The sequence below is a fragment of the Sus scrofa genome, chromosome 8, assembly GCF_054392235.1.
Source record: "Sus scrofa isolate SSC_HxYL_T2T_F1_AM1 chromosome 8, Sscrofa_HxYL_maternal_Yorkshire_Landrace_v2.0, whole genome shotgun sequence".
NCBI classification, from domain to species: Eukaryota; Metazoa; Chordata; class Mammalia; order Artiodactyla; family Suidae; genus Sus; species Sus scrofa.
In genome coordinates, this window is record NC_139390.1 from 62,526,405 (window position 1) to 62,551,537 (window position 25,133).

Here is a 25,133-nt window from a genome sequence, read left to right on the forward strand (position 1 = left end):
TAGGACATTTTTCATTCTTTATACCTATCATATACTATTTCATTTATTTGTCTGTTTTATCACTTTAATTATTGCCAAAATTGTTGGCACTTTGGAAGTGCTTTGAGAGTGCATGTCATGTGAACTGACTAGTTCAGGGGACCCATAAGATTTTTTTTTGGTCTTTTTTAGGGCGGCACTCACAGCATATGGAGAGTCCCAGACTAGATAGGGGTCAAATTGGAGCTATGGCTGCCAACCTACACCAGGGCCACAGCCATGTTAGCTCCTTAACCCCGTGAGGGAGGCCAGTGATTGAACCTGTGTCCTCATGGATGCTAGTCAGATTGATTTCCACTAAGCCACGACGGGAACTCCCTAAATTTACAAATAATATAGTGGCTTTTCATCATACAAGTCAGAACACAGAGCGTGTTACACTCCATTTTCCAAGGTGGGAAACATGCTGAAACCTTGTGGATAAAAGCACCAGTAGATTTTTTGCAGCCATTGTGACTTGCTTTAACCAGCGGAAAGCAGCAGTGACATGCCTGGTTTCTGAGCCTCACCCTCCAGACGCCTTGCAGCTTCTACCATTATGTTCCTTCTGTACAAGGTCACCTTAGGAACAAGCTTGCCCTGGGCCCCTGCAGGATGAGATCCTAGGTAGATAGTGATCCCTGAAAATAGGCCCAGGTTTCCCAGCTGTCACAGCCAGTCTTGACCCAGAATGAGGTCTGCAAATGCTTGTCGCCAAAGAGCAGAACTGAGCTGAGCCCAGATTAAACTGCCAAACTGAAGAATCAGCAAATACTAGCATGTTCCAAGTCAGTCAGTTTTGGGTTGGTTAGTTACTCAGCAATAGATGTGGACAAAAACCTGACTGTGCCCTCAATCCAGTTAAGAAAGAAGCATTTCCAGTTGACAAATGAGAAACTGTACCTAGAAGTGACTGAGGCCATGTGAATTGGGGCTGGGGGTCAGTGGGTACCTGGGCGATTACGCACTGCTTCCCTTTGTTGAACAGTCTCATCCAAGTTATAAAATTTCAGCACAGCCTCAGATCTTAGGACCTAGCCTTATTTGTCCATTGAGAAAGACAGTTGCTTTATAGCCAGTACTTAAATGAAATACATCTTTTATATAGTATTTCAAGGGAAAGTAATCCGCATTTCAAAAATTTTCCTTCCTTTTGAATATTTAACCAAATTTTAAAGTTAGGAAAAAAGTATTTTTAGGCCAGATGTTCAAGCTAAGGAGAACCAGAAATTAGTAAGAAGTCTTTAATTGGGCAATCAGGATCCTTTTTAGTAAAAGTAAGTGTGAAAAGGCACAGGAAACAGGATGAGTGCTGCACATTAGGAAAGGCAGGGCCATTGAGCAAGTTCAGGGCCAAATTTGAGTTCTAGAGCTACTGGTTTTATGAATAAGTAGGGACCTCAGTTCCCCTGTGTTACTACAAGGACCAGAATGTAAAACCACAGCTTCTTTTTTAGGGTAGTTTAGCAGGATAACTCTTTGGGTGTTTGCATTCCAAATCTCCTGTGCATTTAATTTCCTTTTTTCTTAATCAGAATTGTGGGGCAGGATCTCTGCTCGCGATGTGATCTGTCCGTGGTACTTGGCAAAGCTCCCGAGCAGCGTGCAAAGCTTCCCAGCCAGCCCTGAGAGCACTTTCGGTTTAAAGCCACCAGGCGGGCACACGTGTTCAGGCGTGGACAGAACAGTTGACAGGACGGCAAGGGTGCAGCCCCTTTCAGATCCACACACGCCCTGGCTCTGAGCAGTGTGCCCAGGCTGGCCTCGTGGATGCAAGGACTCAGAGGAACTCGGTGACAGGAGCACAGGGCTTCCAAGGAAACGGTGTGTTTCGCATTGAAGGCCTTCAAAGTGGGTGGCTTTGCTTTTCTGAGGTAACATGTTTTCTTTAATAATGTTGATCAATTCTGGCCTCTAGACCTGTGATGGGTTCTAGTATATAAAAGGAGTACTATGTGGTGGTTAAAAACTTGGGTGTTGGTGGAACTGTTTCGTATCCTGATTATGTTTTTTGTTTTTTTTAAAGCCAGTTTATACCAGTTCGTTTATTTAGCTCTGCAGCCATGTTGTGTTCAGCATGTCACCCTGTTTGTATTCATGGCACTTTATTTATTTTTTGTCTTTTTAGGGCCTCACCCTCACCATATGGAAGTTCCCAGGCTAGGGATCAAATTGGAGCTACAGCTGCCAGCTCACACCACAGCAACACAGGATCCCTAACACTGAGCGAGGCCAGGGATCGAACCAGTGTCCTCACAGATGCTAGTCGGGTTTGTTAACCGCTGAGCCACGACAGGAACTCCCCATGGCACTTTAAAAGAAGTAAAATATGTGACATGATAGGACATTTTGACTTCTATGTGACATTAAAAGCAGCTTTATTTTTTAAAGTCCATGGTATCTTTCCTCCCTGCTTAGAACAGCAGCGTCTCCTTCAAAGTTGCTGAGACAAACAAAAAGGGGGAGACAGAAATCGTTAGCTCACAACAATCACTTTTAAATAAAACCTTATTCACTTTAAATTTTTAAAATTTGGCCTCTGATGAAAAAACGGCTGCAGAAAGACATTTTAATACAAAACAAAATAAGTTTTAACTTTTCTCAGGCTGAACATCCCTTGATTTAGTGGCAGGATCCATTAACAAACTTCTGGTCCCCAGGAAAACCTATTACATGGGGTAGGGGATATGCTTGTATTTCACCAGGTCATGGATTACAACTTGTTTGGATTGCGCAGTGTAACCTGCTCTGTATGTCCCATCACCATGAACAGCAAGCTAACCAGTCATTAGGGCCTCACTGCGGAGCTCCCCTGCGTCTCATCTGCTTTAAGATATTTCCCATGCCAGGCAAGGAGTTGATGCGTTCACCTGTGCCTGCGTTTCTTGATCTGGTACTTCCTGCAAAATGGAGCTCAAGGCTGGTTTCCTGCAGATGACAAACCTGGAGGCCCTGCTGTGCCAGGCCCAGCAGAGCTGCTGGTGTCTCAGTGGGAAGGCACCCAGTGCTCGGCCAGCTTCTGGTCCCCTGCCCCGCCTTGCCTCCCCCAGGGCTCTGTCTGGTGGAGCAAGAACATCATTTCATTCTTTCTCAGTGTTCCCTTTTCTCTTGGCTGCTCTCCTTAGGGGGGATGTCTACCCTTGACCTGCAAGAGTAATGCTTACACAGTAGACACCAGACTTCAGATTCACATGACTCCAACAGGCCTGCTCCTGCTGTCTCTGTCGTGTCGTCTGCCACACGGACACCCTGAAGGGGCTGCGATAGCTGGAGATTAACAGTTGAGCATCATAGAGGAATGATGCCTCACATATCCCCTTCACGGCAGAGAGCATCTATATTTCCTTATTTAGTACAGGACTTTCATGATCTGAACATTCCTGAGCATGTCTACAGCATACTTAAATCATCCATGGCTTAGCACCTCAGGCTCCTATTTTCCAGAAGCTTCCTTTTTCCTCTCAGAGTCTACCCTCTGAGTAATAAACCTAGTGGAAGTATTTCTTTGGTCTTAAACAACTTGTTTAGTGGGGGTGAGGGCGTTGTGCCAGCTGTGCCATAATTTCTCTGTGCTAACTCCTGCATGCTGCCACCGTGTAAATGATGGTGACGAAAGGGCAGTCTTCATACTTGGGTCAATGGATTAGTATTAATAAGCTGACTTAGCTCAGAAACCAACACAGTAAGAGAGCTTTCTTCTAGAAAATCCCCCGTGGACCTCTGGATGCACCAGCAGGGATGCTGGGTTGCATTAGGCTTGCAGGATGTGGTGTAAGTTAACAGCAGATCCCAGCAGAAGTTCTCTGCTGTTGATGCTCGGGGGGCCTTTTTGTTGTAGTTTCTCAGGGCTGCACCTGTGGCATATGGAGTTTCCCAGGCCAGGGGTTCGGGGGCCTTTTTGGTCTGAGGTATGGTCACCACACTTTCCCGGCTCTCCTGCTTGTTTTTGCTGAGAATCATAAAAAGTTAGGACTGAGGAGTATCTAGTGTCAGTCCCTCATTTCAGAGATGTGAAAACAAAGACCCAAACAGATTAACTAATACAACAGGGAAACTTCAACTTAGTAAACTGCACTGTCTGCGACTAGCCTAGCAAGGTACCTTGGAACATATTTATATATTATTGTCTTGTTTTGTTTTTGTCTTTTTAGGGCCAAACCCACAGTATATGAAGGTTCCCAGGTCAGGGGTCCAACCAGAGCTGCAGGTGCAGGCCCATGCCAGAGCAACAACAATGCCCAATCCAAGCTGCGTCCGAGGCCTACACCACAGCTCACAGCAATGCCAGATACTTAATCCACTGAGTGAGGCCAAGGATTGAACCCACAACCTCATGGTCCCTAGTTGGATTCATTTCCGCTGTGCCATGATGGGAACTCCCCTTAGAACATTTTTAGAACAACCTCAGTCAAAACATAACCATTGAGTTTGGAGCTTAGAGAAACCTGAAAATATAAATTGGTGAAAGCTTAAACACTGCATCTTTGCTAGTTGAGGTCTAAGAGCCTAGAGACAAAATGAGGGAGGAACATCTCGCTTCCTACATTGTAAGTTATCAGGGTAAAAACAGCACCAGCTTTGGGGTTCTGTAGTTCTCCACCAAGGCTAGGTTTACCCTATTTCCTTCATGTCATGTAAAGATTCAGGCCTAACCTTCAAACTAGGAACAACAGATAGAAATACAATGGTCACGATTTTAAGTTGTAAAATTAACGGTATTTCATTCGCTCCAGAAGAAAGGAAAAAAAAAATCCTACTACAAATCATTTTCTCAGCTTGGGGAGCTCCCACTCTCTCAAGGGTGGGTGTGGAATTGTCACTGGCACTTTGCAGTTGTCACAGGAAAGGATGGGGCAGGGGAGTTGCTACTGGCTTTTAGTATCAAGGCATTAGGGAGGCAGGTAAAGAACTACTTCTCGAAGATGCCAACCAGACGTCCACTCTGAAACAACGCAGCTGAGACCTACAAAGCTTTACAGGTTGCCTCTTAAAATACTAACCATTTATCCCACGACGATGACGACGACCCACTAGTGAGAAGGGGCTAGAGTGTCATGCTGAACCAGAGTCCATGGAGGCTCCTAGATGTGTTTCAGGTCGACTTTCTCCACGAGCCTTCAGCTCAACCCTGGGACCCAGGACGTGACTCCCCAGAAGTTTCACTGTCCATGGCTCTAGTGCTCACTCTGGTCAGGACACACATGACGTTAAGACTGCAAACTGATGGAGGCTCACACAGCATTCATGGCAGTTGCTGATAAAACACTTGAAGTGCTCTGATCCTTGCAGACCTGACTGAGATATCCTGTGAGCCATTCTCTGCGAGTTTTCAGGCACTTTAGGATTATGTAAGGAGAACTACTTGTTTCCCAGTGTCCATTCTGCCCTTAAGTAATAAAACCCCACAGTCCCCATTGCCCTCTGGACCCCCAGCTTCCCTGTGGGGTGTGGCCATGTCACTGCTGACCTACAGATGCTGTGATGTGTACTGCTTCCAGCTCTTCCTCCTCCTCCGTGGGGACGTTCTCCCTGATGCTGGGAAAGGATGACAACTCGAGCATCCTTCAATCTAGAGAAGGAAGCTGGGGTGCGTTCCCCAGGTGGGTCCTTGGATGACTATGACTACACGGAGCAGAGCCACCTTCTCATTTCCGTCTCCTTTAAGCCAATGTCTTCGGGAGAAACTGATATTCTGCCATTTGTTCACATGCCAACTGCTAAGCTGCTCCCTCAAGAAATGCCACCTGGTCTCAAAAAAAATGTAGTGGGAAGACTTGAGCAGCGCTCATTTTTAGGTGTATCTCGGTCAGATACACACCCAACCAAAAATCACTTGAGCTTGCAAATTCAACGTATTAAGAAGAGGCTCAGTCCTTGGTTGTCTGAAAGGGTGGGAGTGGGAGGGGCTTCATCTAGTGACATTTACTACAATGCAGTGTACACTGTAGGTTGTGTAGAGTTACTCTTCAGTGTGAACAGATCAGTCCGGACATTTACCTCTTTTTCTTTTTCTGCACATTGTACACAAGGGGAGGAGGCTTCTTGGTTTGATAGGCAACACTTCTCTGGATTCGCGGTCCTTTGATGTTAACTATGTGGGGCAAGAGTGGGGGCCGGACTGTGAGAAAAGTTCCTTGAGGCATATGGCCTCGGAGGTGCAGTCTGTCCTTAAACTGTGGCGTTACTGCAACCCAACCTATGCAGGCACAGGACAGAACACAAGGTGTTAGCAAGCATTTATTATAAACAGCAAGCGTTTTTTATAAACAGCAGCCACAGCTCCAGTGGAGACTCAAGGGGGGCTACTGGGGTCTTTCACTCTGTTCTTAAAAGGGCATACAGTGCATTTGAGTGAAGGTACACATTTATTATCAGGGTAGGTTTTAGCTTATGAATAACCAAGTATATATTCCCTAAAATACTCAGCTTATGTCAGTGAAGGCACAGCTGTAGCAAAAATACTAAAAGCCATGAGGCCACTTCCCTTTACCTGGGAAGTAGTGGTGGAGTCAGTTACCTGCCGAGGAGAACTTGATGTCAGCCACAGCTTCCGATTCGCCCAATCCCTCGTCCAGGGTGATGTCCTCAGCAACAAGAGGAGGAAAGCCTGCCATTCTTTCTTTTCCACCCACTGGAACCTTCCATGGGGAGGAAATGCAGATATTTGGAAGCTCCCAGTAAACCCCTGACAACTCCAATGCTAAGTAAGGCACTGACAGGTAGTTCCGTAGAGAGGATCAAGAAAAATTCCTTTTAAAGAGTCAACTGTTGAAAAACTCCAAGTCACGTCTCTGTCACATGACAAGCCCAGGAGCTCTCTGAAGGGGCAAAGCTTACAGATTCTAGGGTCAAGGGCCTCACGTGGGCATCTGTCTGGTGGTACCGTCCAGACACCAGCCTCTTGTTTCATTAACTTACACTGTTGTGTACAGCCCTCCCTCAAGCCTTACACACCATAACACAGGCAGTTAAGGTAACATCCTTCTAAACACCTCATTCGAGCAGGCCTGGCTAGACAGAGATTAACCCCTGCCTCGTTACAGCTCAAGAGTACACGTATAAAACAGTAAGACTCAGCTTCTCTGTTCACAGGCGTTTCCACGACTAGGCAGGAACTGGCTCATAACCTATGTTTTTATTAACAGATGTCTCCGTGTTGAGCATTGAGGACACAAATACGGATGTTGCAGTGTGGTCCCCACACCCGAGGAGATCACCAGGTGGAATAGCATCTAAATAAATTACAAGGTAAGATTTTCCCCACACTCCTGGAAGGCTGAAGGGAGGAACAAGCAGAGCAGGAGTGAGGAGGGGGACCACGTGTAAGTGCCAGGGATGCTGGGATTAAGAACCTGGAGCTTCTCCACCCAGAAAAGGGCTTCTCAACTTCGGCGCCACTGACCTTTTGGACCAGAAGATTCTTTGTTGTGAGGGAATGCCCTGGGCGCTGCGGGACACTTAGCTTCATCTCTGGTCTCTACCTGCTAGAGGCCAGGGAGAATATGTAACTTCCCCTCACTCACACTATCCAGTTCAACTTCCTGTAGTCATGTGACCGCCAGGCAGTTGAAAAGTGGCCAGTGCTAGTGAAGAACTCAATTTTAGAGTGAATTTACTTTTAATTAACTTATTTAAATAGCCACATGTGGCTACTGTACTGGGCAGTGTCACCTAGAGAAAACCCAGCTCTGTCACTACTCTAGGATCCCAACTCTTTCTTTTCTGAGAGCCCAATGTTCCCTAGTGGCTTGCTGGGTTAAGGAGCTGGGGTTCTCACGGCTGTGGCGTGTGTCACATCCCTGGCCCGGGAACTTTTGAATGCTGAGAGCATGGCCAAAAATAAGAGCCCACCTCCCTTTAAAGCCACAATGCTCAAGGAGAACAGGTCAGGGGAGAGCCAGCTGACTGTGTGTGACAAGGATGGGTCTGTCCTACCAAAGCTTTCAGGGCTGTGGGACTGTTGCAGGGTGTGTTAAGCTGACTGTGCAACCATGAAAGCCTGTCCCCTCACCTTGAGTAAGGTGTGACCCGCGTGCTTCTTATACACAGTATCTGCCTTGTCCAAGGAAGTGATGTGCACGGGAAGGAAGTTGGAAGCCACAACTGTAAACCAAGCTGATTGGTTTCCCTTGAGAGAGAAAGATGGAATTTATTTTGCAGAACGAAAAACTTGCTAAACCAGTACATTACAAGGTATGATTTAAAGAAAAAAATTTCCCCATAAAACAGTAGCACAGGGCCACTATGTTCTCTGTTTTTTGTGACATTATCCCAAGTTTTTATTATGGACATTTTCAAACACACACACACACAAACACACACACAAGAATGGTAGATCAGTCCCCACGTAGTTGTGACCAAGTTCCCAGCTTTTACCACAGATCCGCTTCCTTAAAGTAATGCCAATAATAAATCATTTTTCAGTAATACAGAATTTCCTTACCTGCAGAAAATCTATGCGGCCTATAGCACCCAAAAATAGAACCATTCCTGGTTGAAGCACAAAAGTTCTTGGAACAATGGCCTGTGTTGGCAAAACAATATTTACTTCTTTTTCTGTTAGAAGATTTAAAATCTGTAAAGCAAAGAACAGATTTTTTAGAGAATTACTTTCAATGAACATATGATATATTGTGATTTACTTGTAAGATAACGTTACAATTAAAATTTAATTACAGGCTTCGAAGTATGTATTTCAGAATTTGCTTCATAAAAATTTATTTTTTTCTGGTTAAATGAATCAGTGTACAGCTGGCTATACTCTTGTTTCAGAACTTAATCCTGAGTAATGGCAAAATAACTACAGGGGTATGAACGGCAGTAGTCTCCAAATTCTGTCAAATCTGGAAAGTACTGAGGATCAATTCCAAGATAGAAAGTGTGTTCTCTCAATTACATCTCAAAAATTCTATACATTTGTAACAAAATAATATTAAGCAGAGGTTTGTTTTCCTGCAAATACAATCGGGAGAATGTCAGAAGCATGTGTTCTTTGAAGGGAGTTCCTGTCATGGCTCAGTGTTAACGAATCCGACTAGTATCAGTGAAGACGCAGGTTCAATGCCTGGCTTTGCTTAACGGGTGAAGGACCTAGCATTGCTGTGAGCTGTGGTAAGGTTGCAGATGAGGCTTGGATCTGGTGTTGCTGTGGCTGTGGTGTAGGCTGGTAGCTGTACCACCAATTTGATCCCTAGCCTGGGAACTTCAGGGGGCTGCAGGTGCAGACCTAAAGAACCAAAAAAAAACGAAAAAGAAAAAAAAGAAAAAAGAAAGTGTGTTCTCTCCATCAAGCCTTCTAGGGAGCAGCAGTCTTCAATGAGTCAGAACCACGTCTAAGGAAGACCTCTTTTTCGGCCAGTTAAGCCAGCGCCCTCATAACTGAAAGTCCGTGTTTCTAGAAGACATTAAATACATACACAGTTGTCTTTGGTAATTCCGGGGGTGTCATAAAACCAGCGGGCATCTTTCACATCTTGTGGGGTCAGTTCTATGCGTCTGGTGGGTTTATCAGCAACCATAACAGGATCATCGCCCATGTCAAAGGCAAGAGAATTGGCATCGAACTCAAAGGCAGCTTCCTCCTTCTGTTCTGAGCATGAGAAGGTCCTTCCAACTCTCCCTAGAACAAGTATACTGAAGTCAGGAGTTACTCCTTTACAGCTTTGGACTTGAGACAATTCTTATGTTTGCCTGGAACAAGTCATAAGAGGAACTTCATATATGGAAGTGGGGTTACAACGATAGTTCTGCTTTATTTCTAAAGTCAGTGGGAGTCAGAGTCTTGTAATGATCAAGTGTGTGTGGCTGGCTGTGCACACTGGGGGGGAGGGAGTTGTGGAGGGGAAGAGTGCAGGAAACCAAACTGATGTTAGGAGAGAAAAGCTGAAAAAAGATACCAAGGAGAAGGTGATAATGCAGTTAAAGCCGCCACAGCTCAACAGCCTGTACCAGTCTGCAAGGTGGGGCCAGATTTGAGGGGAAATGCCTCTACTACTAACAATGGCCAGGTCTTTACTGGATTTCTCCAAGCACGTACTATCTTGATTTTCCAAAGAGTAGCCTTGCCTCTAAAGGGCCTCTGCATTCTGAAATGAGCAAGTGGTCTCTCCCCACAAACGTGGCCAGTCACAGAGAGCAGTAGTTCAGGCTGTTCAACAAAAAAATTTAATATGGACCCAACAAGAGTTTCCCTATAGAATATGCTTACCTACTACATAACCATGCTTTTTTAAGAGATTAAGTTGATTTTGTTCTTGCTGACTAAGATCTTCTTCTGCTTCAACTGCATCTCTTTTAAGCCTTTTTTGCCTTTGAAACATTCTGTAAGGAGTTGGGTTGCAAATAGGAAACTTTAGAAGGTTTAATGTAGTACCTGAAACAGCAAAGAATAAATATGTTGTTATAAACATCATACAAGAAAACAGAAGAAACAATTTATGAGGGTGTACCCCACCTTGTGTACTGTGATTACTTCTATTCATTTTCATGACAACCCTCTCCAAAATTATCTTTACTTTACATATGAGAAAGCAGGCTCAGAGATTGGCTAACAGGATCAGCCAGGATTTGAATCCCACATCTACAGGCCTAATCTTTTTCCATCTTCTACATTCTACTAACTAGTGTAAAAGTACTTCTGTGTATCAATCAACCAGCGTACAGGATAGAGAAGTACAGCTTATCAAGCAAAGTTAAATCCTAGTTTCAAAGTAACAAGTAGTTCATTTTGCCAACTGCTAGATACAAACAGGGTCACACAAGGATCCATTTTGCAAGGACTACAGACATCTCCCCCAAATCACACAGTTGACATTTTCCTCAACAAAGCCACACATCACGTTGCATTAGTGAATTATTCAGATATTAAATGTGCACAGTGTACAGATCTCCTGAATAAACTCAAGCAAGACCGGAGCAGAGGAGGGAGGTTTAGAAAGTAAAAGGATTAAACAGAGCAACATACAAAGAACTAAAGCTACGAGGGAAACCTCCGGGAGTACACGGGGCGTTGTCTTCGGGTTGGTCTACAGAGAGACCAGACCACAGACGTACTCCCCTATGTTTGTTGGAAAGTTAGTGCAACATATACCGAATTTCCAAGCGCTAAGCTGACAGGGAAGAGAAATAGGACCCAAGTAGGTAGGGGAGGTTTAAAGGGGAGGCTCCAGCCTCTGGTGGACATGAAGGAAGGAGTGCTAAGTGCTTAACCACCATCAGACCTCTCGCTTTTCGGAAAACCAAGGGGGTGGGCGGCGCCCTAAGTCTCACCAGGCCAAGCGGAGATGGTGGCCCTGTCGATAGCCTCAGCGCCCTTGGCGATGCAGTAATCGGACTCCAGGAGCGTGTTGAAGAGGGTGGACTTGCCAGCGTTGGTGGCGCCAACCAGGTAGACGTCGCCGCGGTAGCGCCAGGAGCGCTGGAGCGCGGAGATCAACTCTTCGACTCCGTAGCCAGTCTTGGCGCTGATGAGCCGCACGTCCCTAAGCACCGCGCGGGACTTGGCCGAGTGGTTCGCCTTCTCCGCCTGGTCCCGCGGCTGCTTCCGGCCGGGGTGTTGGGACCTCCGGGAGCCAGGGGGCGGCAGGAGCCCGACGCGGGCACAGTCGTCCCACAGTCGCTCCCGGATGCGCTGCCGGTATCCGGGGGCGTCCTGGGGCAGCAGGTCCACCTTGTTCCCCAGCACGATCAGCTGCTTGGGGCCCACGAGCGCGGGCAGGTGGCGCAGCAGGGCGTCGGGCAGATCCAGCAGGTCCACCATGTATAACACCAGGGCGGGCTCGGGCCGCCGCAGCGCGGCGCTCACGAGCTCCAGGTACTTCTCGGGACTCACCTGCAGGCGTAGGGCGCGCCGGTGGTGCACCAGCAACCAGCAGCGCTGGCACACCGTCCTCGCCAGCCCGCCGTCCGCCTGCGCCGCCGCGCGGAGGAACTTCTCGCTGGGCAGGTAGCCGGGCACGCCGGGGTCCTGGCAGTGCAGCTCCGCCCCGCATCCCGAACAGTTCAGGCCGCTGGGTGCCACCGTCGGGTCCGGGTGCCCCACGACCGGCTGCGCCCGCTGCACCCGCCGAGCGGCCCGGAGCTTCTGCTGGCGCCGCTCCTCCCGCCGCTGCTGCATCTGTCGTTCGTTCTCTTCTTGCCGCTGCTGCACCTCTCGTAGCTGGTCTTGGAGGGTCGGTGCGGGCTCCGGCTCCGGGATGTACTCGGGGAACAGAAAACTCTCCTCTAGGTCGGCCCTTCCTTCGCTGCCCCCAGTCGCAGTCCGGTACCGAGAACGCCCCCGGCCCAGGGCCCACGGGCGCTGGGATGAAAGGCTGGCCGCACATCTCCTCTCCAGGAGCGCGTCCTGGAGACCAAGGCGCGCGGCCGTGGGAGAGGCTCCCTGCAGGAAGCCGCACAGCAGCCTAGGAGCGAGGCGCGTGGGCAGCATGGAAACGCGGGCGCGGGCCAGGGGCGGGCCACCGGTTTGCCAGGAGCGCGTCCCGGAGACCAAGGCGCCTGGCCGTGGGAGAGCCACTTCGCAGGAGGCCGCACAGCAGCCTAGGAGCGAGGCGCGCGGGCGGCATGGGCACGTGGGCGCGGGCCAAGCGCAGGCCACGGGTTTGCACGCGCACTGCGGCCCCAGCTGCTTGGTAAACCCGAAAAAGCCTGGGACGACCAGAGAGCTGTCATTGGTCAGCGTCGCCCTTCGGCTCCTCCTCCCGATCGCATCTCGTGAGATCTCGCGATGAAGCCGCTGAGGCCCGAGAACCCACCTAAGGCGGAGCTAAAGGCACGGGAGGTCCGGGCTCGGCGGGGTTGGCTAGGTCAGCCAGCGAGTGAGGCTTTGGTCGGGCTTCGGCTGCTGCCTGCAGCTCAGAAATCGCACTTTTTTTTTTTTTTTTTTTTGGTCTTTTTACCATTAGGTTCCCAGGCTAGGGGTTGAATCGGAGCTGTAGCTGCCGGCCTACGCCAGGGCCACAGCAACGCCAGATCCGAGCCGCGTCTGGGACCTACACCACAGCTCACGACAATGCTGGATCCTTAACCCAATGAGCGAGGCCAGGGATCGAACCTGCAACCTCATGGTTCCTAGTCAGATTCGTTAACCACTGAGCCACGACGGGAACTCCAGAAATCGCACTTTTTAAACTTTAACAAAGCTGAGGTATAGTTGATGTACAGAGTAGTCATTTTTCAAAACTTTTTTTAAAGTTTTGGCAACTGAAAAAATAAAGCACAACTACATCCTTTTATTAACAAATCTTATTGTCTCCAGGGGCTACTATTTGTGCAACAACATTGCAAAACAAGACTTCATTCGGTAGCTGTGACGCGGCCCCGCGGGGCAGCCACAGAAGAGTCAACCCCCAAACTGCGCATGTGTAGCACTAACCTTTCGCAGGCCTTAGCCTACTTTCGCGCAGGCGCAAACCTTACGGCGGCTTCTTTGTGGGCGGGGTTTCGCGGGAGCCGCAGGATATTCTGGGAGCGCCGGAAACGGAAATCACTTTGCCTGGCGCTGCGGACGGGGGGAGCCTGCTGGCGGTGGCTGCTGGCGGTGTCCTGCGTTTCACTTCGAGGATTGGGAGCTCCGGGGTCGTGTGCCAACATGTATGACGCGGACGAGGGTAGGTGACCCTTTAGAACACTGCGCGGCGAACCGTCGGAGGGGGGAAACGTGGGAGCCGGGCGAGTCGAGGGTTTGAGGCCTTCTTCCCCGCCCGCCGCGCGGGGTCCCCAGGCGTTTTCCCCTCCATCCCCGGGCCGGGGACGAACTAGGAGGGTGGACCGGCGGGGAGCGCAGCATTTATAACGTTTGTTGTCTCCACTGGCTGCTTCTGGAAAAGTGACACCCCCATCCGTCCGTATTGAAATAGCAGGCGGCTTCTGCGACCAGTACCGGTGTTTGGGGTTCATCTGAAGCAAAGGGCTCCTCGACTTCCCTTAACGTCAGAGATAGTGGATTTATTGAATAGTCGAATGTTTGAACGTCAGCTTGTGCTGGGCGATGTGCTAGGCTCTGCAAATACAGCCGGTGCAGAGAATACAGGGTGGGAGGGGGGATTGGGCTTGTTTGGCGTCCTTCACTCTGCTTTCCGCTTAAGTAAATTATCTTGAGAGATGACTTTTTTACTCAACAGGGCTAATATATACTCATTTTCTTTTTACATATAGCATCTTTAGTGTGTACCGCTTTTTCGTTATATGTATGTGTGTATGTACATATATGTATTTTTTTCTCTCTTTTTTGGCGGCCCCACGGCATTTGGAGTACCCAGGCCAGGGCTCAGATCCAAGCTGCAGCTAACGAACTAAGCCACGCCTGTGGAAACATTGGATCTTTAATTCACTGTGCTGGACTGGGGATCCAACCTGTGTTCCAGTGCTCCCAAGACGCCTCCAGTTCGTTAGGCTACGGTGGGAACTCCTCTAATGCTTCCTCTTCCATTCTCCACAGCTATTGTTTCAAACTTCATTTTCTTCTAGCTCCCAATCTCGTTGACACTCCTCATATTTCTCCTTATTCCCTCAGAGAAAGTTGAAGCAAAAAATTAAACTCTACCGTTTAAGCTTCTGTTTCATTTTTATTCTGCATTTAGAAATTTATTAGCATCATTGTATTCTTTTTTCTTAACTGCTATCTCAGAAAAAAAATTCCGAAAAATATATACCTTTTTCTTTTTAGGACCGAAGCTGTGGCATATGGAAGTTCCCTGGGCTGGGGTTGAATTGAGTTGCAGCTGCTGGCCTACAGCACAACAATGCCAGATCCTAGCTGCATTTGCAACCTATGCCACAGCTTCTGGCAGTGCTGGATCCTCGATGGCCAGGCATTGAACTCACAGCTGCTCTGTTGGGTTCTTAACCCATTGAGCCATGATGGGAACTCCTCAGAAAAGTGTTTTTAGCTAAATTTTTTTTTTTTTCCTGGCCAGCCCAAGGCATGTGCAAGTTCCTGGGCCAGGGATCTAACCTGTGCCACAGCAGTAACTAGAGCCACTTCAGTGACAACATAGGATTCTTAATACCCTGGGCCACCAGGGGACTCCATTAGCTTAATTTTTTGAGTAGGTAATATGTTCTCATTTCTCAAAAATGTTAATTAAGGTCTTATTCTTGTCCAGTGTCTGTCCCTTGTAAGCTTTCCTCACAGTAGCTAACTGGTTTGTTTAGATTTTTGTCTCTAGATGCTTTATGCATTTGCAGGCAAATAGAGAAGGGATTCTCTTCTTCCCTTTTTACAATTAAAAAGTAACATTCACAATTTTCTGCGCTTTTTTTTGACTGCACGTGTGACATGCAGAAGTTCCTATGCCAGGGATCAGACCTCTGCCACAGCAGTGACAACACAGTGTCAGGTCCTTAACCTGATGAGCCACAACAAAAAGTCCCTGCACTTATAAAATTTTGATATATATGCTAGAGGATTTTCATATCAGTACATAGCCAGCATCTTAAACACTTTTATTACTCTCTAATGCCAGATTTTGTGCTTTGGCTACATTGGCCTTTTATTCCTTGAATGTCTTTCACTGTGGAGTTTTGTGTGCACGTCTTTTCTGTTTGGAGTACTTCTTTCTCCTCCCGTCCCACACCCACTCTCTCCTTCTGCCTGGTTTACTCCTGTTTAGTCACACGTGAGGTCTCTCCTAACCTCCTTAGGTCCTGTTTGGGACTGCCCATATTACTTTGTTCTTCCTCTTAATTGACTTTATGTTGTTTTTACCTCCCTAGTAAGTGACAGTTTTTGGGGACACAGCCATGCTTTGTCTTGTTGAAGGTGATGCCTCCAATGCCTGGGACATAGGAAACAGTCATAGTCAATGAGTGTCTGATGAGTGGACGAATGACCAAATGTCTCCCTCACAGATTCCCTTTCCTTCACATGACTCTAAAGGGTTTTGGGGTTTTTTTGCTGTTTTTTTTTTTTTTTTTTCTTTTTTTTTTTTTTTCTTTTTGCCATTCTTGGGCTGCTCCCAAGGCATATGGAGATTCCCAGGCTAGGGCTTGAATTGGAGCTGTAGCTGCCGACCTACACCACAGCCACAGTAACACGGGATCTGATCCATGTCTGAAACCTACACCATGGCAATGCCGGATCCTCAACCCATTGAGCAAGGCCAGGGATCGAACCCAAAACCTCATGGTTCCTAGTTGGATTGTTAACCACTGAGCCACAACGGGAACTCCCTAAAGGGGTGTTTCTTAACAGCCTGCCTTCAGCCTGCCTTCTTGTAAACTCTACATTCTCTCAACCACTGGTTAATGGTTCTGGACTCATAGTAACTTGTTTATTTATTTTTAATTTTTTTTAATATGGATAGAAATTTCCTTTATTCTTTCTTTACCCCCGTTCCTTATGAACAAATAAAGAACTGTCTACAGCACAAAGGATGGTCTATTTTATTTTCAAAAGTAGTATGCAAAATATATACTTACAAATTCTAACCACATGATTACAAAGCATTACTTTAATAATTCTTCTTTAGCATATGCCAAAAGCGCAATTAGCTAAAAAGACAAAATGTTTTATTTTAAAACATTGGAAAAACATTAAAAGACAAATGTCCATTATATAACCAAGAATGTTAAGTATTTGGAAACTGTCAATCTTCTAAAATGTGGTAGGCACTTCCAGAGGGCTAAATATTGCAAATTATCCTACCATACGTCTTCTTTAATACCAAAAATACTTGATATGATGAAAGAAGACACATCTAATTACTCAAAGTCACCAAGTTAGGGTTCAACTTAATTACAAGCAAAAGTTTTGTCCAAGATGTTCCTGACACATGAAGCTTCCAGCTGAATTTCAGAAATGTTAACAAAAGTATTTTCCTTTTTTGCCTGTGAATGTTTGAGTACTGCTGTATTGTTGGCTTATATCCACTACAGACACTGGTTCTAGGCCAGCCCAAGGGTCTTCAAGCATTGAAGGCTTGAAATACCTTTCCAACTCATTAGACATTCTCTTTTCTCTACCACGCCCTGATCCAAATGGCGTAGATGTCCTTGGAGAACCCTCATAGAGGATCCAGAGTAATCCACGTAAAGGGATTCTTAGTACCATGGCTGCCATACAGTAAGAGCTCGGCAAATGCTGGATAGTGTTACCTGGGGATGGGTCTGCTGTGGCCCTGGGGAGTAGCCGAATTGCTTCTGGGACCCCGAGGGGGGACCTGGAGTAATTGCCAGGGTAGCCTCCAGGGGACGGCGACCCGAACCGGCCCCCAGGGAAGCTGCCCCCCGTGTCGCAGAGAGTAGCCGCTCCCGTAGGGCCTAGACCTGGGCCCGTACCCGTCCGGCGGGGACGGCGGCCGCGGTCCACCTCCACCCGGGGTACCTCGGAAGCTGCTCCCACTCCCCCAGCCTCCTACACCCTGGCCAGGGTAAGGAGGAGTCGGGGGTCGAAAATTCTGTTGGTGCATCTGAAGAGACGGAGATGGCAACGAACACCAGGGCCTCGCAGGCACGTTCTCTGGACTCATAGTAATTTAGACTCTTAATTTGCATTTTGTATTGATTTTCAGTTGCCTACTGCATATATTTAAAGGGGATACATGATGTACAAGTCTAGCTAAAACTGCCTTCAGCATTACTTCTCCTTTTCTAACCTTACTAGCTTCTCCTGTGTGGATGGCTGTGGTTATAGCATCTTGTGTGCCATCAAGCCCAGAAGTCACTAAGCCGTGTTGGATACCTTTGTCTTTTTTATCCTCCCATCCCATGTATAGGAATCAGTAATTCCAGACCATTCAGGAAGTATGTATATATAATTTGTTTTGAATATGTATCAAATTTTGAATCAGAGATCTAAAGTTTTACAAACACACATACATATGTCAGGATAAGAAAACAAAAATATGCCTGGAGTTCCCTTGTGGCTTAGTGTATTAAGGATACAACATTGTCACTGCTGTGGCTCTGGTTACAGCTGTGGCTTGGGTTTGATCCCTGGCCCAAAAACTTCCACACACAGTGGTCTTGGCCATAAAAAATATGAACACTTATTCTTTTATGTAAGAAGATGAGACTAACATTAGGACCAGTGCACACTGATTTTTTTTCAAATGCCTTGTGTAAATTCCTGCTGCATAACTACCCCAAAATATGGCTGCTTAAAAATTATTTATTGTGTTCATGGATTAAATGGGTCAGGAATTTGGACAGAGCAGAGCAGGAGTGGCTTGTCTGTTGCTTGATGTCAGTGGTTGAATTGGGAAGACACAGACTGCATGTTGACAGCTGGGGGCTGGTGACCTGGTAAGTTTACTCATGTGTCTGGCCCCCAGCCTTGGAAGGACTCAAGGACCAGATTGCTGACTAGAGCGGTTGAATGTGACCTCTCTGTGGGGTTTGGACTCCCTCACAAGTAGAAGTTCTGTTTGTTTTTTTTTTTTTTGTCTTTTTGCATTTTCTGGGGCTGCTCCCATGGCATATGGAGGTTCCCAGGCTAGGGGTCTAATCGTAGCTTTTGCTGCTGGCCTACGCCAGAGCCACAGCAACGTGGGATCCAAGCCGCGTCTGTGACCTACACCACAGCTCACGGCAACGCTGGATCCTTAACCCACTGAGCTAGGCCAGGGATCGAACATGCAACCTCATGGTTCCTAGTTGGATTTGTTAACCACTGCACCATGACGGGAACTCCAAGTAGAAGTTCTTGTCTTTTTTTTTTTTTTTGCCTTTTCGTGAGCCACTCCCGCGGCATATGGAGGTTCCCAGGCTAGGGGTCTCATCGGAGCCGTAGCCACCGGCCTACACCACAGCTCACGGCAACGCTGGATCCTTAACCCACTGAGCAAGACCAGGAATCGAACCCGCAACCTCATGGTTCCTAGTCGGATTCGTTAACCACTGCACCATGACAGGAACTCCCAAGTAGAAGTTCTTGATGGCAGCTCAGGGCTCCAGACAAGGTGGAACTCCATTGCCTTTCCTGACCCTGCTTGTAAAGCCACAGAACAGTGCTTCAGCCGTATTCTCCCAGTGACAAGAGTCAAAAACCTACTCAGATTCAAGGGGAGGAAGAATAGACCCCCCATTTCTTGATGGTAGGAGTGTGAGGATCACTTTATAAAAGCATGTGAGGAGTTCCTGCTGTGGCCCAGTGGGTAAAGAATCTGACTGCAGTGGCTCGGGTTGCTGCGGAGAGATCCCCAGCCTGTGCAGTAGGTTAAAGGATACGGCCTTGCTGCAGCTGTGGTGTAGATGACCAGCTGTGCTTGGCCCTGGAACTTCTGTTTGCTGCAGGTGCGGCTGTTAAAAAAAGATCATGTGAAATGAAAGATCCAGCCTGTTATCTTCGTCTGTGTTTGAAATGTTGTTTTAATAGATGCTTCACCTCAGGGTATTGCCCAGTTCTTGGAATTCTTTGCTGGCTTCTCCCTCTTAGCCTAAACTCTGACTCTAGTCTCTGAGGAGCCTGTTGATCAGAGGATTATGAGCTTGCCCCTAGTTATCATTAGAGTTAGCTATTAATGATTATTACATGGGCTTTCTGGAGAAGATGGAACAGTTACAGATTCACATGACTTGCACTGAACTTTTCTCATGAGGCCTCTTCATGTATTGAGAGAATACCTGACCACTAACATGCACATACTTACACACAGTCCTGTGAATATTATTTCATTGTAATTCACGTAATCACTGAAACTTTAGAGAAGTGGAATAAAGGAATCGTTTTTTATTTAGTAAAGTATAAATGTTTTTCTGCTACTTCGCATCATATGTGAAGATGTGATTAGTATTTATTGCAAGTGAAAATGATTTTGTTTTTGCTTTTTGCAGATATGCAATATGATGAGGATGATGATGAAATCACCCCAGATTTGTGGCAAGAGGCATGCTGGATTGTTATTAGGTAACTTTTTAGACCAATCTGATTAAGCTTTGGAAGACATTGTAAGTTACATGTGGATTTCACGCTTATTCTGTTCTTGAGAATAAGGTGTGTGAATGTGCTACATGAGGGCTGCTTTGTCCTTTATTTATTTATTTAAATATTTAACTTGAGCTTTTGAAGCATTTGGGACCTGCGCAAAGGCTGCACAAAGAATTCACTTGCTTACTCACCCACACCCACCACATGTTAACCTGATGCTTTATTTTCTTCATTGTCGTTTCAGAAAAGCGTTTTTTTTTTCCCTGAAACGTTTGAAAGCCAGTTGCTTACCTAAGAATGTTCTTTTACACAACTGTAATATGAGTCATTAAAATGAGGAAACTAATGTATTAATCTTATTTAACCTAGAGACCTTTCCCAAATTTTGCCAGTGTCCCATGAATGTCTTTTATAGCAAAATAAGACATTTCTGACCCTGGATCCAGCATAAGATCACGTATTATTATTTTTTTCTTCTTTCATATTTGTCCACACCTGAAGCATATGGAAGTTCCCAGGCCAGGGATCAAATCTGAACTGCAGCTGTGAATCCTGCCACAGCTGCAGCAACACCAGGTCCTTAACCCACCATGCCACAGTGGGAACTCCTAAGATCACATAATGAATTTAGTTTTCATGGCTCTCTATATATAGTTTTTCTTTCCTATAATCTAGGCAGTTCCTCAGTCTTCCTTTTTTTTTTCTTCTCCCCAAACCTGCCATCTCTCCATGGCTGCCCATGTCCTCACTTTTTTTCCTGACCTTGACATTTTTGAAAAATACAGACCAGTTACTTTTCAGACTACCCCTCAGTTTGGGTTTGTTAGATTAGATTCAGATGGAGTTCCTTGGTTGCAAAGTGGATTAGGATCCAGGCTTGTCCCTGCTGTGGTGTGAATTTGATACCTGGCCTTGGAACATCCACATGCTGGGGACGAGGTAGCCAAAAAAAGATTCAGGTGGTTACTTTTGCACTCAGTGCTTTATTTCAGGAGGCACGTGACACCTGTTCCTGCTGCTATTTATTTGATTTCTTGATTTTGTTATTATATTAAATGGATAAAATTGCAGTAGGTTGTAGTACCCACATTCCCATTCAATTCTGAGTGTAAATAGCTGTAATAAAGTTAGTAAGCAACCTTGCATATACGTAAGCAAAGTAACTTTTGAGTAGTGAAGTAACATCCCACCATGTTGGGATATAAAGTGCCATAGCTCTGCTCTTCCCAGACTGCCAGTTGCTTTGTCTCTGATTATGCCTCTCTGAGCACCACCATCTCCACGGTGCACATCCTTTCAGTTGAGACTCTTTCTTTTCAAAGAACACATGCTGCTTTTTTTGGGCGGGGGGGATGTGTGGCATATGGAAGTTCCCAGGCTAGGGGTTGAATTGGAGCTACAGCTGCTGGCCTACACCACAGCCACAGCAACGCAGGATCCTTAACCCACTGAGTGAGGCCAGGGATCAAACCCTCATTGTAATGGATACTAGTCAGGTTCGTTACCACTGAGCCACAGCGGGAACTCCCTTCGAAGAACACATGCTTCTGACAGTCTACCGGTTGTATTTGGAGCAAAACCAAACCTTTGCTTAATATTGTTAAAAATTTAGAGAGTTTTTGGGATGTAATTGTATTTATTTTTTCTATTAAATATGGTCTGTAGGAATTCCTACTGTGGTGCAGTAAGCTAAGAATCCAATTGCAGCAGTTTGGGTCCCTGTGGAGGTGCAGGTTTGATCTCCAGGCCAGTGCAGTGGGTTAAAGGATCCAGCTTTGACACATCTGCGGCATATGTTTACATTTTAACTGATTATAGGTGCCTTGGCTGTTGAGGTGACATTTTGTTTTTTTCACTGTTCAATATCAGGTGATCTTTCCCAAGCGTTGTGAATGTGATATTACTTAATATCCAGTGATTTCAGTCAGATGACTTCCTGTATAGCAGTTAGGATGGTAGTTACCATAAATATGAACTGTTCATATAGTTCAGATGTTTACTTCATTCAACGGATGGCATTTGAATGAAGAACTGTTCTAATGACTTTGGGGAAAGTAGCTTTGGGTTCAGCTTTTTGAGAGAATGAAACTTGTCCATAGTTTTGTAAAGATTTCTCATCATCACTTGTCTGTAGAAACCGTTGCTGTTTATCTTAGAGCCAGCCAGAGGCTTCCATGTGCTTCTTACGTATCAGTGGCTGACCCACATGTCAGAAATTCCTTTCCTGTTAACTCCCAGTCTTTACTGAAGGGACCTGCACCTGACACAGGGGTGACTGTGTACTGTGTTCTCTACTGAAGGATCTAACTTCTGTAGTGGTGGCCACATAGTCGAATACTGGTCGATTGAATCAGGGTGGGACCTTGACTCCCAGCAGCCAATGTGTAGGCTGGCCAGTGACCTGCAAGGTGACCTGATGATGCCAGCATTGGAGGTTGCTGACTAGTTGGCTGTGCGTGCTGTCTCAGAAGCTAGATGTGAGGCTGAGGGAGTCAGGAGTTCCAAGGCGGGAGGTGGGGGGGGCCCCAGGGGGGGCTCCCAGGAGCCCAGTCCAGCTCTGTACCTCCTGTGGGGTCAGCGGGGGAGAAACCGCTTGCAAACAGTGCATCTGCTGTCCTTCTTTAGGGCTTCATTATCTGATTTCTGTATCTACTAATGACTATCTCTGATCTCTTAGACTTTCTCCTTTTTTTTTTTTGGCTTCACCTGAGGCATGTGAAAGTTCAAATACCTGTGCCACAGCAGCAACCTCGGTTTCTGCAGTGACAATTTGAGATCTTTAATCCACTGTGCCACAGTAGAACTCCCGGACAGTCTCCATTTTTAATGATCAGTTGCTGAGTATTTTCACCTTTAACATATTCAAAATAGAATAATCTTTAACCAAAAATTGAAATTCTTACACATGCTATGTTTTAGTCATTGATAACATCATCTCTCTTATTGAAATTAAAGTTCTTTTTATTTATTTTTTTCCTTTTTTGGCTGCCCTGAGTCATATGGAGTTCCCACACCAAGGATCAGATCTGAGCTGCAGTTGTGACCTACATCACCACAGTGCCAGATCCTTAACCCACTGAGCTGGACTGGGGCTTGAACTTGCATCCCAGTGCCCCAGAGATGCTGCTAATTCCATTGTGCCACAGCGGGCCCTCCAAGTTATTTTCATCTTTTTTCCATCCTTTTTAAAAAATTATGTAAGTTGCAGATGTACAGCATTCTAGTTTCTAGTTCAGCATCTCTGTGGTACAGAGGCATCATCACCACAGCCTAGTTACCATCTGTCACCCCATTTGACCCTCGTCACCCATGTCCCCCCCCATCAGCCCCCTCCTCTAGTAACTACCAGTTTGTTTTCTGTATCTGTGAGTTTTTATTTTCTTTTGTTTGTTGGTTGGTTTTGGTTGGGGTTTTTTTTTTTTTTTAAGCTTCCAAATGTCAGTGAATCTTAACTATTTAGTTTTTCTCTGACTTCTTTCACTTAGCATAATACCCTTACAATCCATCCATGTTGTCGTAGTTATTTTCATCTTCTCTACACATTTTCTTTAGTTTTTCTCGACAACTTTTTAAGAAATGTTTCTCTCTCTCTTTTTTTTTGTCCTTTTGCCTTTTCTAGGGCCGCTACTGTGGCATATGAAGGTTCCCAGGCTAGGGGTCAAATTGGAGCTGTAGCCGCTGGCCTACACCAGAGCCACAGCATTGCGAGATCTGAGCTACATCTGCAACCTACACCACAGCTCACGGCAGAGCTCATGGGTCCTTAACCCACTGAGTGAGGCCAGGGATTGAACCTGCAATCTCATGGTTCCTAGTCGGATTCGTTAACCACTGAGCCACGACGGGAACTCCAAGAAATGTTTCAAAGAGGTTGGATAAAATTTATCGTCAAAGGACACTTGTAGAAGTTCCCGTCGTGGCTCAGTGGTTAACGAATCTGACTAAGAACCATGGGGTTGTGGGTCCAATCCCTGGCCTCACTCAGGGGGTTAAGGATCCGGTGTTGCCGTGAGCTGTGGTGTAGGTTGCAGACACAGCTCAGATCCCGAGTAGGCTGGCGGCTACAGCTCTGATTAGACCCCTAGCCTGGGAACCTCCATATGCCGCAGGAGTGGCTCAAGAAAAGGCAAAAAGAAAAATAAAAAAAAGGACACTTGTAAATTCAGACTTCCTTATAGTTTTTGTTTTTTTAATGGCCACACGCTCAGCATACGGAAGTTCCTGGGCTGGGGATTGAATTGAATCACAGTGGGAGATCCTTTAGCCAGGCCAGGAATGGAACCTGCATCTCTGCGGCAACCTGAGCCACTGCAGTTGGATTCTTTTTTTTTTTTTTTTTTTGGGGTCAAATCGGAGCTGTAGCCGCTGGCCTACGCCAGGGCCACAGCAACATGGGATCCGAGCCGCGTCTGCAACGCTGGATCCTTAACCCACTGAGTGAGGCCAGGGATGAAACCCGCAACCTCATGGTTCCTAGTCGGATTCGTTAACCACTGCGCCACGACGGGAACTCCTGCAGTTGGGTTCTTAACTCACTGTGCCATGGTGGAACTCCCCCCCTTGTAGTTTTTATGTTGTGCTTACATCATTTTACCCATAAGTGTAAGTCTCATTTAACTTATCAATTCTACAAAGAAAGTCTTTCCAGTCTCTCCTCCTCCCCTTTTTTTTTTTTTTTTTTTTTTTTTTTTGCTTTTTAGGGCCACACCCTCGGCATATGGAGGTTCTCAGGCTAGGTAGGGGTCAAATCAGAGCTACAGCTGCCAGCCTATGTACCATGGCCACAGCAATGTGGGATCCAAGCCAGGTCTGCAGCCTACCCCACAGCTCACGGCAGTGCCAGATCCTTAACCCACTGAGTGAGGCCGGGAATTGAACTTGTGTCCTCATGGATGCTAGTCAGGTTCGTTACCACTGAGCTGCAACAGGAACTCCCAGTCTCACCCCTTTTACGTAGAGTGATGCATGTAGAGTGATTAGTATTTGTTTAATATAATGATGATGAAAATGGGGAGATAGCCTAGAAATTACCACTGAACTATAACCGATCATGAATTCAAATATTTTCCCAGTTCCTATTTTGATGAGAAAGGCTTGGTCAGACAACAGCTGGATTCCTTTGATGAGTTTATTCAGATGTCTGTTCAAAGGATTGTGGAGGATGCTCCACCCATTGACCTACAGGCGGAAGCTCAGCACGCTAGCGGAGAGGTGGAAGAACCGGTAAGATGGCGCTTCTCTTAAATGA

The 25,133-nt window shown here is 46.4% G+C and overlaps 2 protein-coding genes and 1 pseudogene across 5 annotated transcripts in view; 1 reads left to right on the forward strand and 2 right to left on the reverse strand.

Moving 5' to 3' along the window:
* Nucleotides 1-2,379: 2,379 nt before the first annotated feature.
* LOC100621115 (nitric oxide-associated protein 1) lies at nt 2,380-12,655 on the reverse strand. Of its 4 annotated transcripts, XR_304891.4 has the most exons (8): nt 11,287-12,655; nt 10,226-10,390; nt 9,435-9,637; nt 8,462-8,593; nt 8,030-8,146; nt 6,536-6,656; nt 5,019-6,214; nt 2,380-2,461 (listed from the first exon to the last, which is right to left on the reverse strand). XR_304891.4 is itself a non-coding variant. In XM_005666716.4 (7 exons), the coding sequence occupies exons 1-7, from the start codon at nt 12,443-12,445 to the stop codon at nt 6,012-6,014; spliced, it is 2,100 nt and encodes a 699-aa protein (XP_005666773.1). In that variant the 5' UTR covers nt 12,446-12,655; the 3' UTR covers nt 2,380-6,011. The 4 variants fall into 4 exon arrangements, 2 of the variants coding, with proteins under 2 accessions (XP_005666773.1, XP_013834193.1); XR_002346682.2 differs by lacking the exon at nt 6,536-6,656; XM_005666716.4 differs by having other exon boundaries at nt 2,380-6,214.
* An 848-nt stretch (nt 12,656-13,503) lies between these two features.
* POLR2B (RNA polymerase II subunit B) overlaps nt 13,504-25,133 on the forward strand; it is a 50,405-nt gene continuing 38,775 nt past the window's right edge. Inside the window, exons 1-3 of the mRNA XM_003129037.6 lie at nt 13,504-13,625; nt 19,792-19,864; nt 24,958-25,108. Of these exons, the coding sequence (XP_003129085.4) occupies nt 13,607-13,625; nt 19,792-19,864; nt 24,958-25,108 (243 nt within the window). The 5' untranslated portion in view covers nt 13,504-13,606. The remainder of the gene's footprint in view (nt 13,626-19,791; nt 19,865-24,957; nt 25,109-25,133) is intronic.
* On the reverse strand, nt 16,735-17,435 carry LOC100620901 (M-phase-specific PLK1-interacting protein-like; annotated as a pseudogene).